The sequence below is a fragment of the Limulus polyphemus genome, unplaced genomic scaffold, assembly GCF_000517525.1.
Source record: "Limulus polyphemus unplaced genomic scaffold, Limulus_polyphemus-2.1.2 Scaffold3689, whole genome shotgun sequence".
NCBI lineage: Eukaryota > Metazoa > Arthropoda > Merostomata > Xiphosura > Limulidae > Limulus > Limulus polyphemus.
This window is the reverse complement of record NW_013669299.1, coordinates 14068-25836: the sequence shown is the minus strand read 5'-3', so window position 1 is coordinate 25836 and position 11769 is coordinate 14068. Positions and strand designations below refer to the sequence as shown.

At 35.8% G+C, this 11769-nt stretch overlaps 1 protein-coding gene across 3 annotated transcripts in view; it reads left to right on the top strand.

Annotated features, from left to right (window-relative positions):
* The window catches only part of LOC106469860, a 34279-nt gene that overhangs the window by 12982 nt on the left and 9528 nt on the right, over positions 1–11769 (top strand). For 2 of the 3 annotated variants that reach the window (XM_022398427.1, XM_022398426.1), the window contains 4 exons: positions 18–1992; positions 3590–3722; positions 4189–4374; positions 7642–7776. In XM_022398427.1, the coding sequence (XP_022254135.1) occupies positions 18–1992; positions 3590–3722; positions 4189–4374; positions 7642–7776 (2429 nt within the window). The remainder of the gene's footprint in view (positions 1–17; positions 1993–3589; positions 3723–4188; positions 4375–7641; positions 7777–11769) is intronic. The other variant, XM_022398428.1, reaches the window with a different exon arrangement.

Sequence of the window (11769 nt, the reverse complement as noted above, 5' to 3'; positions counted from 1 at the left end):
ACACTAGCAGCCAAATACTTGAGACTGAAGGAAATACTGGATGTGTCTTAGATACATTAGCTAGCCAAAATCTTGAGACTGAAGGAAATACTGGATGTGTCTTAGATCAGTTAACCAACCAAACTTTTAAGACTGAAGAAAGTACTGGATGTTTCTTAGATCAGTTAGCTAACCAACATCTTGACACTGAAGGAAGTACTGGGTGTTTCTTAGATCAATTAGCTAACCAACATCTTGACACTGAAGGAAATACTGGATGTTTCTTAGATCAATTAGCTAATCAACATTTTGACACTGAAGAAAGTACTGGATGTTTTCTAGATCAGTTAACTAACCAAAATTTTAAGACTGAAGAAAGTACTGGATGTTTCTTAGATCAGTTAGCTAACCAACATCTTGACACTGAAGGAAGTACTGGGTGTTTCTTAGATCAATTAGCTAACCAACATCTTGACACTGAAGAAAGTACTGGGTGTTTTCTAGATCAGTTAGCCAGCCAACATCTTGACACTGAAGAAAGTACTGAATGTTTCTTAGATCAATTAGCTAGCCAACATCTTGACACTGAAGGAAATACTGGGTGTTTCTTAGATCAATTAGCTAACCAACATCTTGACACTGAAGAAAGTACTGGGTGTTTCTTAGATCAATTAGCTAACCAACATCTTGACACTGAAGAAAGTACTGGGTGTTTCTTAGATCAATTAGCTAACCAACATCTTGACACTGAAGAAAGTACTGGGTGTTTCTTAGATCAATTAGCTAACCAACATCTTGACACTGAAGGAAGTACTGGGTGTTTCTTAGATCAATTTGCTAACCAACATCTTGACACTGAAGGAAGTACTGGGTGTTTCTTAGATCAATTAGCTAACCAACATCTTGACACTGAAGGAAGTACTGGATGTTTCATAGATCAATTAGCTAGCCATCATCTTGACACTGAAGGAAGTACTGGGTGTTTTCTAGATCAGTTAGCTAGCCAACATCTTGATACTGAAGGAAGTACCACATGTTCCTTGAAACAACTGTCTGACCAACAATCTAAGATTGAAGGAACACTTTTTGTTCAATGTTCTGGCCAAAATTTTCTGTCAGGAGAAAGGTTACCTAACCAGGATATTTGGTATGAACAAGACAATTTCATGAGAGAGCTGAAATACCCAGAAAATGATGTACAGGAAAATGTAAAATGTAACATTCTATCTTCTTCAGATAATGCGTCCACAGTGGTTATTTGTGGTAGTAATGAATGCAGAGTGTGTGCTTTATGCAAAACAAAGGACTGGGCGACATTTCATGAAAAACAATCACATTGTGACACAAATGCAGATTTTTTATTACTATTTAAAGATTGTGAGCATGATAATGTGAATCAACTCACTCCAGTATCACAGTGTTCATCTGTGGTTGGTAGTGCCTCTACACATCCATCCATGTTGCAATTAAATACATGCTCTGTCTCGGCTGGTAAGAACACTAATATGCTCAGTAAGGTATTGGACCTGGATACATTCTTTGAAAAGCCTCCTAAACAATTGTTACCTGAATTTGGTAGGTTGAGTGTGTATCAGTCTGATGAATGTGTTGCATCAAGCAAATCATTTAGTGAAGATGATGATAAGATTTTAACTGATGAAGATAGCATTGATCTAGCACTAGCATTAAAAAAAGACAGGAAAATTTCATTGCCTCAAAAATTTGAAAGACAGAGAAATGAAGAGGACTCGACAAAAAGCATCAAAGAAATAATCGGTCCTCCTTCAGGCTTAAATAGTGAAGAATATAATTATCAAAGTTATCTCTGTTTGGATTCTCTCTTGTGTAGTCATCTTGAAGTTACACTTCGATCACCAACACTGAAAGCTGATCCTTCAATGTTTGCACGTACCATTTGTTTTGGAAAAGGTTTTAGTCAATTTACAAAACCATACAGTCGTCAAAAGTTGCTGAAGGAAGTGGCAAACTACAGAAGAGCAATTCTGAATTCAGGTATTTGTCTTTCGGAGTTAAATGTAGGCCACTTATCTGTAAAGATAATAATCTACAATGATTTATGCAGAAATACAAAATGTACACAAAATATTCATGTATAAATTGATTAGTTGTCTTTAACTTAAAGTTCTCTAGTGGGTCTACTTAAGGAACTTTTCCAAAAATTTGTTTACTTTTTCATTTATCATGATTACTAAGATTTTCATATAAAATAATTAAAATATAAATGGATTTAAATTTTTTTCTTACATTCTCTTATATCTGTTCTTCTAAGCAGTAACTAATGTAGCTCCTAAATTTTATGTTAACTGTTATTAGAAGTTATTTTGAATATTGTTTTGGTAAAATTATAGTTTGGTCATAAAAGTAGAATGCTCAAAATACATATTGGTAACTTCCAAACTGAAATAACCCCCTTCTTCCAACATGCATTTCATAAATGTGGTATTTAGAACCCTTCTTTTTTTTTCGATTATGCATTTTGTTTTCAGGACCTCAGGAAATGTGTACAGAAAGTATTACATTAATCCTGGTGATTACTTCTTGTGTTATTATTTTTGTTTGAATTTTGAAATTTGTTTTTCATATTACATGATTCATCAAAACAGCACCTCACAACAAAATTTCATAACTTGGAAAATGGTGGATATTGAATCAAATTAAGCAAATTTTTTTATCACATAACTAGACACTACTTAGTAAGTTTGTACTGAGTTTCATGTAGTTTGGTTCTGTCGCGAGATTGAGGGATATTCCTATTTTGATAGAATTATTCTGATTTTTAATCCCTATTTAAACCCTCTAATTCCCTTTTTTTTGTTTTGTGGGTTTGCAATGACAGTTGGGTAAACTTGTTATGTGTGTGCAATATAACATCAACTCTGTTAAAATTTTATCCACTTTGTACTCCTGCAGCTGCATTCAAATTAGAATCAAACAACTTCGTAACACTGAATAAAATATTGGCCAATCAGAAATCATATTGACACTTAGCTTACTTAGAAGTTTGGACAGTTATGTGTGAAAGATGTCTAAACAAAAGCTATCTAGCCAATAATGTGTCTTAAAAAAGATTGGGGTAAAAATTTCAAATTGTGGTGCTACTCCTACAAGTCATAACAAAGAACTTGGAAAGGAATAGACAAAAAAAATCGCAGATAAGTTGACTACTTAAATTACATCCAAGTAAAGGTGAAAATAAGGAATAATCAACCAGAACAATTACAATATAAGAAGAACTGCTTTCCAATACAAAGAACAAATGTCAGGTGTGATTAATAGCTAAATGATACCCATAAAGGTGAAAATAACGACAAAAACCATCATCCAAACTAGTTACAAAAGGTGTTGCAAGTACAGGTGATGCAGAACCTACTGCCTATCGGCTTTGCATTAAATCACCTAATCATTAAATAGTGCTGGTGTATATTTAAAGAAAACCTAAAATTTGATGAAAAACTTGAGTGAGAGTCATAAAGCTTCAGATAATTTATTTGTTTTAAGAATATCATGTATCTTGCTGTGTTGGCAACTTTAGTTGCATGTTTTTAGATTTCAGGATTACTACTGTCTTTTGTGTATGTAAATATCTTAGGTTGTCACTACAGAGAGAATTTGGTATCAGAGAAACCTAAAGTGTTTGAAGATGTAGGAAATACTGTTAGTCGACTGAAGTTTGAACCCAGTAAAGAAGCAGTTGTAATTGGTTATGAAACAAAGGAATTGAGGTGAGCCTTTAAGACATTTTTTAATAAAATAAGACCCCATTTAAGCTATGTGTGAGATTTTTTAATGTATCTTAATATAATCTTTTGGGGACATTTTGCTATGTATAATTTTTGTTTTTAACAGATTATTTCCTTTTTTTTAGAACTTGTTATTAAGTTTGGAAGGTGATGGATACAGTATTTAGTATTCTAGAAATAAAAGTTTCTCTTGTCAAGAAACGGTTTTCTTTACCCAGCCAAAAAGTTAAAATAACATTGAGATTTTGTGGTCTTTCAATAAAGTAATTTATAAGCAAGTTCAGATGTCACAAAAATGCATTAAATTTCTTTTAATCACAGCCCCAATTCTTTAATGAGTAAAGTTTAGAAACTTCATCCATAAAATATTAATTGTATACTTGGAATTGTGTTTATGTTTCTTTGTTTGCCATTTTGTTGAGACTTTTATTTTCTTAAACATTGAAAGGTCTGATATTGAAGAGAACAATATCAGTAGAGTAAGAATCAAACAAGCAAACACAAATGCATCTCCAAAAGATGGCAATCTTCAGTTTAAGCAGTTCACATCATCAGAACCAGATAACCACGATAGTTGTTCTACACAGACTTCTGTAGCTATTGTCGAAGGTGTAACTTCTAAACTTAATGTAAAGTGAGTATTGAACTTGTCACTCGTAAACCTTGTGAAATTTGTTACTCTCACTTAAGTATTTCATTTAGGGCTTAGTGATATTGTTTATTATGTATTGTTCAGTTAGGCTTTTTAAATGTTTATTTTCAATTTAATAGTAGTTCTATTTCCACATTAATCATTAATTAGGTTAAGTGGCTTGTTTGATTAGGCTTAATAAGTGTCTGTTATTTTTGATTTCCCCCATAGTTCTTTTTATGGGTTTATTGATATTTGTTATCTTTCCTTCAACACAGAGCATCACATCCATCTGTTTGTTTCACTACACTATTTCTTGCCATTAATTCCATTTAATTTGTACTTTATACTTCTTGCCATTAATTCCGTTTATTTTATACTTTATACTTCGTACCATTAATTCCATTTAATTTATAATTTCAACTTTTTACCATTAATTTCATTTGTGAGGGCCCCTCCCTACATGCTCCTATAATTGCTCGTCTTCACCTTATAATGGCGGAACCCATTGGTAGAACCACTCAACATAAGTTCTCATACATCTTCCTCCATCAGTTATACTTTAACTGTGTTTTAGGTCATGGTGGAGGTACTTGGGATTGTTATAGTTCTTTCCCTTCTGCTCTCCCTCAGTGTATCTTATTCTGAGAATTTTATTATGCCTAGGTTGGTTTCGGTCAGTTCCACTGTTGATGGAATTGATTTCTCTATGGTAGACATCTTTTTGATACCAAATCGATATCATTTTCTGTTCTTAACATGTGCCCTGTTCCAGAGTCAGGGGGTTTCAGATCCCCTCTGTCTCTTGAACTTGAGGTAAAGATGGTATGATCCTCATCCTACCCCCGCATGGATGTCGGTTCCCAGTAGAAATGGTTTTGGATGTAGTTGATTTGCCAAGTGTGGTCTGTCGCACCCTAGCCAGTCTACACCTGGAAGCAATTTCATTGTTTTTTACCACACCTTTTGGATGTGCTTCACTGTTTTTCTGCCCATATATACCACAACTTTCTCTGATGGGTGAAGAGTATACCCGGTTCAGACTTGGTGTGGTCTCCCACATCAGATCTTCGAATCTGACTCTCTCATCTCAAGGTGTTTCCTTTGGATGCTTCATTTCTTCCCTCCTCCTATTCAATGTGGGATTCTAACTATTTATGTTAGAGGAGGTAATATACTGTTTCAGAAGTTATAGTTTACCTATACTCACACTTCCCATGCTTCCTCCACACTGAAAACTGATGCTTCCATTTTCTGCCAAAACTGAAAGTGATAGTCTGGTAGAATTGAATAGAGAGAGTCACATGCGTAACGAGAGTGTGTTGCATGTTCATTGCTGGAGGGTTGTCGCATAATGGTTTGCATGAGAGACACATTGTAATGAGTCATTTCCAATGGAGGGGAGGCAGAAGGCTTGTGGCATGCATGAAAAAAATGTTTTGCATATAGAGGGCAGCACTGAATGAGAATAGCTATTTATGTGAGTAGAGGTAAGTACCTATTGGAAATACATTTTCATTATAGGAAAATTATAACTTTCAGTGCTAAACTAGTCTATGTACAGTGGAAGAATATCTGCAAGTTATGTTTGTCTTAGTCATAAGTGAAAGGTTGGAATGTTTGTATGAAACTTAAATGTTGTGGGCCCCCCAGTGGCACAGCGGTATGTCTGTGGACTTACAATGCTAGAAACCGGCTTTTGATACCCGTGGCGGGCAGAGTACAGATAGCCCATTGTGTAGCTTTGTGCTTAATTCCAAACAAACAAGCAAGAATAAATGTTGTGGATGGAGTATTAGTGGTGTTTCTGTTGAAGTTTAAAGCAATCAGAAAATAAAGTTGTTTAAAAGTTTAGAATCTAAACAAAATAGAACAAGAAAACTGTAAAGCAGAAGAAATAGTGATAATAAGATACTTTATTGTTCTCATTGTCTTAGACTGTTTATTGACTGACAGAATTAAGATTGATCAGACTTCTTTCAACAAAAGTTATAAGAAATATATGGAATTATGTGTATTTTCTGCCAAGTGTGCACATGAAAAACCATTTTCACACTGCAAATGAATGTCAGAAAGGAATGTTCATACTTTTCGTCAACACAAAATGTGTCACTTTTAAACATTATTAAAGGCCTGTTTTTGTTGTTTTATAAAATGTGATTGTTAAATGTGCTGCCTCTAAACATCATGAAAGGCATGTTTTTCATTGTTTTAGGAATGTGTCACACATAAAGCTTTTAGAAAATGAGTTTTTGGTATTAAAAAATTATTGCTGAGATGTCATTGTTAACCCTTATAAAAGTGAGGTTTTTTCAGTTGTTTAGTAAAAATGTAGTTATTTATTTATATAAATTTATCAAGTGTATTAAAGAGCTTTTTTCCTGTCAAGGAAATCCTGACCCTCAGCAAACAGATAGCTTACAAATCCAGCTCTGATCTCCCAAAAATCCATCAACCATTTGGTTTTCTTAAACTCTGAGAAGTTCCAGTATGAACTGTGAATGTGATTTGAACTATTTAAAAGGAAGTTTGGTGAAATATCACCAGAATGATGGATAAAAATTCTAAATTGACCTGTAGTAAAAAGAATGGGCTTACAACTATTAAAATATTCTTGGAACACCATTGCTCATTCTGATGATACTGCTTTCTTGGTACTGGAGCTTGTCAAGTTGTTAGGACTGCCACATCCATCTTAAATACTGCTTAGAACAACAATGAAATGTTGCCTGGCTATTTGGCAAAGTGTGTTAGTCATTTTTAGCAGTCTTATTTATTCCCAAGACCTCTGTTAAGAGTATTTCAGGCCTTTATAGCTCTCCAGTTTTAATGTTTACCTCTTTGTTTCCTGTCTTGCAGCACAGCTGTTATTAATTTATCATTGTATATCAAGACTGGATGACTCATGAAAGCTTATGAACATATTGTTATTTTTTACTTTGTTATAAACTAGAGTGTTTGTTGATGTGTAGTTTAGATGTTATATGACTTGATTAGTGCAAACGTGATGGCATAGAGATAATGTCTGTTCCTTTGTTTCTTCACATAAAAGTAATCTTGTATGATATCATTATATAAAAAACTTGGCATGAATTGGTTATGGAACAGTTTATATAATTTTGTAGACATTTTTAAAATTTTTATAGTTGAATATGAATACCAAGCATGTAATAAAATTATAATATTCAACAAAGACACTTTTTTTGCCTTTGAACTATTGGGCATCTGTATCTTCTTGAGGCTAATAAGTGTTGCATTTCTTTCTTACAGGTCTAAAGAGCCAGGCAGAAATTGGTCGGCTAAACATGTGAAAGAGGGGGGCCAGATCAAGCCTATAATTAACTTGGTAGTGATTGGGCCTGCAGGTGCTGGGAAAAGTACCCTTGTGGAACACTTGTTGTCCAGGTTATTTTTACTGTTCTTAACTAAGTGTTTTACAAATGTACTTTTAATTAAATTACACAACTGTGTATGTGACTCGGATGTTTTTATCAGTGTTATTTTTTCCCATTCTTTACCCATAAAGATCTGTTTCTGTGGTGCAATCAGTCAGCTTGTATCACTTTATTTTGGTTTATTGGAATTTTGTGGAGTGTCCCTAACATCGTAACAGTTTTTACATCCACATCCTTTCCATGATATCAGTAACTTTATTGAAATATCCATAAGAAATTGAAGCAAAAGTTCACTTTGCATGATCATGATGTCATTCCACCTCTAGTTAACTTAATCATTCCCAATTACAAAGAAAGGTCTACCTTTTCAAAGCACTACGGTTCAAGATTTTTTTATTTTATGTTTAACTGATTTTTTAACCTTTTTTATTCCTGTCATATTACACAAAAGAAATTAGTTATGCAAAACACCTCCAGTTGTCATAATTTGTAGAAATGAGAATGTTAGATATAAAGATGTTAGAAAGGCTTTCTTCCGATATGGTACATTACCTCCTCTCAGTAAAATAGCTATTCTTGTGTCAGTGCTGCCCTCTATATGCCAAACACTTTTGTGCATGCCACAAGCCTTTTCTCTTCCCTAAATTGGAATTGACTGATTCCAATGCATCTCTCACGCAAATCATTATGCAACAAAACCTTTCACCAATAAGAGTGTGACATACTTTCATGACGTTTGGCAGTACTCTGGTTCAGATGTTTTTTTCTTTTGGTGCTCATTGTGTGATTTGCATTCGTGACTTTAATCATTTAATTTTCAAAGTGGGGTTTCTTCATGTTTTTTTTATTTACATTAAAGATATATTTTACTTTAACTTCATTTCCTAGTCATTTTTTTTTCTCACACTCACATTTTTTACATCAAACACTTTTGTTTGATATATATTTCTACAATGAATTCTTAGGCTCATGTTACGACATCGATTATCATACCTCCTATTAGCACTGTTTTTTAGGCTGCAGGTGGGAGTGACCCATCGTTATATTTATCTGTGATTATCTGCCCCGAGATTTATCATTATACGAGTCAACCTCCTTCTCCTGAACTTGCCCCATTTCCTCCTTAGTAAGCCAAACCTGTTCAGGCTGATGAAGATTTTGATAGCCTTTTTTCCACCACTAGATTTTGTTGTGTCTTCTTATACCCCACATGCATAATCAGCTAGGCCTAATACTGCATTTTTAGACATGATTTCTCAGGTATGTGATGTTTTATCCATTGTCCTATTTATTATGATCCCCGTCCTTCTTTGTTGCACAGTAGTTCTTCCTCTTTGTATTTAGTTTTCTCACCCTCCCCAGATATTAGGTGAGCAACTTGCTTCACAGTTGGTTGAGGGTGGCAGCATGTCTCACCCTCCATGGGCTACATATCAGTTAACATTAGCTTACCAACTGGATGAATGTCCATTTCTCGAATCTCAACAATTGAGTCGATTTTACCTCTGTGGGGGGCAGGCCCTGAATTTCCTGTGCATTTAACCCATGTCCAGTTTTCATGCCTTTATCTTACCCTTACTTCCCTTTTATGGTATTTATCTACTATCCATCTCCTTTACAAGATGATCCACCGAGACCTTGAGGGCTTTTCGAGGGAAACCATTTCCTTTGCTACTTCCATGTTGGCTAGATTGTCAACTTCAGCTTGCGCTTTACACACGTGGTTTCTCTGTTGTTTGCTTCCCCCTTATCTTAGGGATTTATGTATGGCCTCTTTTCTTTGTCAGTATGTTTTCAATAATGTACCTTAGACTTTGGAATCACGTGTGGAGACTGTGCATCAACACTCAACCGTTTTCTTTTTTGGTAGCACATTTGTTGCCGATTTCCCTACCTTCCATTTCCCACCTTTATCCTCGGCCTGATCCCAATAGACATCTATGTCCCGTACATGCCCTAAGCTGTTATATTGCCAGCACGGCTTCCTTCCGTGGTTCCCATTCCTACCTCTTTATTCCTTGTAAGCCGTCCTCTGTTTGTAATCTTTCTCCTTCCACCCTCACCAATTGGATTTGGCTTTTATTTTGATTGGCTTATTCCCCTTTATTCTATTCCTCCTGTTCTTTGTTCTGGGTATCTTCTTATCGAATTTGACGCCTTACATTTCATTGGTATCTCATCTTCAATCGGGCATGTGGGCTATCCCTAATACATTTGTCTCTCAGTATTTGCATAGGATCCCAGTTTCTTCCACTTTGGGCTATCATCTTCCACCTGTAGCCATTCTTCAGACTTCAGTGAGACTTTGATTGGGTAAGTTATTTATTATTATTCTTTATTTATTTTCAGGGGCCTTTCCCCCCTTTTTGTTATTACTCATTGTTTGTATCTCGCTCTGTGGCAAGTGGTGCCTGAACAGGTATTCTTTAACCAATCAAATCCACACTGTAAGGCCATATCAACTTAGGTATTATAGTTCCATGGCCACACAATGCACACTGCAGAGGAGGGGTGTTCCACAAGATCACTTGTAGGTTTATCCTCATGATGGAATTGTTTTAAAAATTTGCCCATCCCAGACTGTACTCACCCATGAACTACATGGGTAAAGCAGAAGGAAATAGCTGCCCATCCCTGGCATGCCTTCTTTGAATAACTCACTATGGTCTGCTTATAAAAATTGGGCTTCGTGGTCACCCATTGCACTGTCCCAGGTGTTGTTGTTCCTCTGGGCTCTCTACCGTGTTTTTCCTCCCTTTCCTTCTAGTGGAATTTGAGAGTCCATACCACTTTCCTGTTCCAAGCTGCCGGGTGGTGGACCGTGGAGGCATCCTCCTGAATGGATTAATGAAATACAAACAAAATTGAGAAATTATTATAAAATCATTCAGTTGAGAGTAGGGCAGTGGTGTTCTGTTGGTATAGATGATGTGATATCCTCCAATATAACATAAATATAAATGGGAATGAGCCATCAAAATTGCAGTTCAGCCATTTTATTGGGATTCCTCATCCAACCCTCATGTGGATTTCAGTTTACAGTGGCTGGATTTTGGATTTAGAGTTGAGCCAATCAACATAAGTCTTCACATTTGTTCTCCCTCAATTATACTCTTGTTACTCCATCCATGTTGTGGGTCATGGTGAAAGTACTTGCAGATTATTATGGTTCTTTCTATTCCGCTGTCCCTCGGTGTTTATTATTCCAAGGATGTTACTGTGCATGGGGTGGTTCTGATAAATTTCAATTTGGAGGGAGATCGTTTACGTTACGCAGACATCTTTTTGATACTAGATGTCAGGTTCGTGGATCAATCTGTCAATTTCTTGTATTAACATGTGCTTTGTTCATGGGTCTGGGAGTTGTTGATTCCCTCCTGTCTCATGAACTTGAGGTAAAGACGGTATGATCTTCTTTCCTACCCCCACGTGGATGTTGGTTCCCGATGACCTGGGTTTTGGATTGTAGTCGACTTGCTCATGGTATGATCCTCTTTCCTACCCCCACATGGATGTCAGTAGCTGGTGGCAGCGTTTTGGAGAATAGTTTACTTACCAATGGTATGATCCTCATCCAACTCCTTCTTGGATGTCAGTTCCCAGCTGCATAGGTTTTGGATGTAGTTGACATGCTGTGTACGGTCCGTCACCACTCTACACTTAGGCCACATTTTTAATATTACCTACTTTTATGTTTTCTGGGATAGAGTTTCATAAATATTGTGTGGTTCAGATCACTATTTGACCTTAGTTCTTTCCCACTTGGATGTGCTCCTCTGTTTTTCCACCCATATGTGTGACATCTTTCTACGATGGGTGAAGAGTATAACTGGTTCAGAAGTGGTGCAATCCCCCACATCAGATTTTAGAATCTGATTGTCTCATGTTAGGAAGTGTCCTTCAGATGCTTTCAAAGGATGCTTCTTTCTTTCCTTTGCACCGGTCCCTCTACCTATTGTCTCATGTTAGGAAGTGTCCTTCAGATGCTTTCAGGGGATGCTTC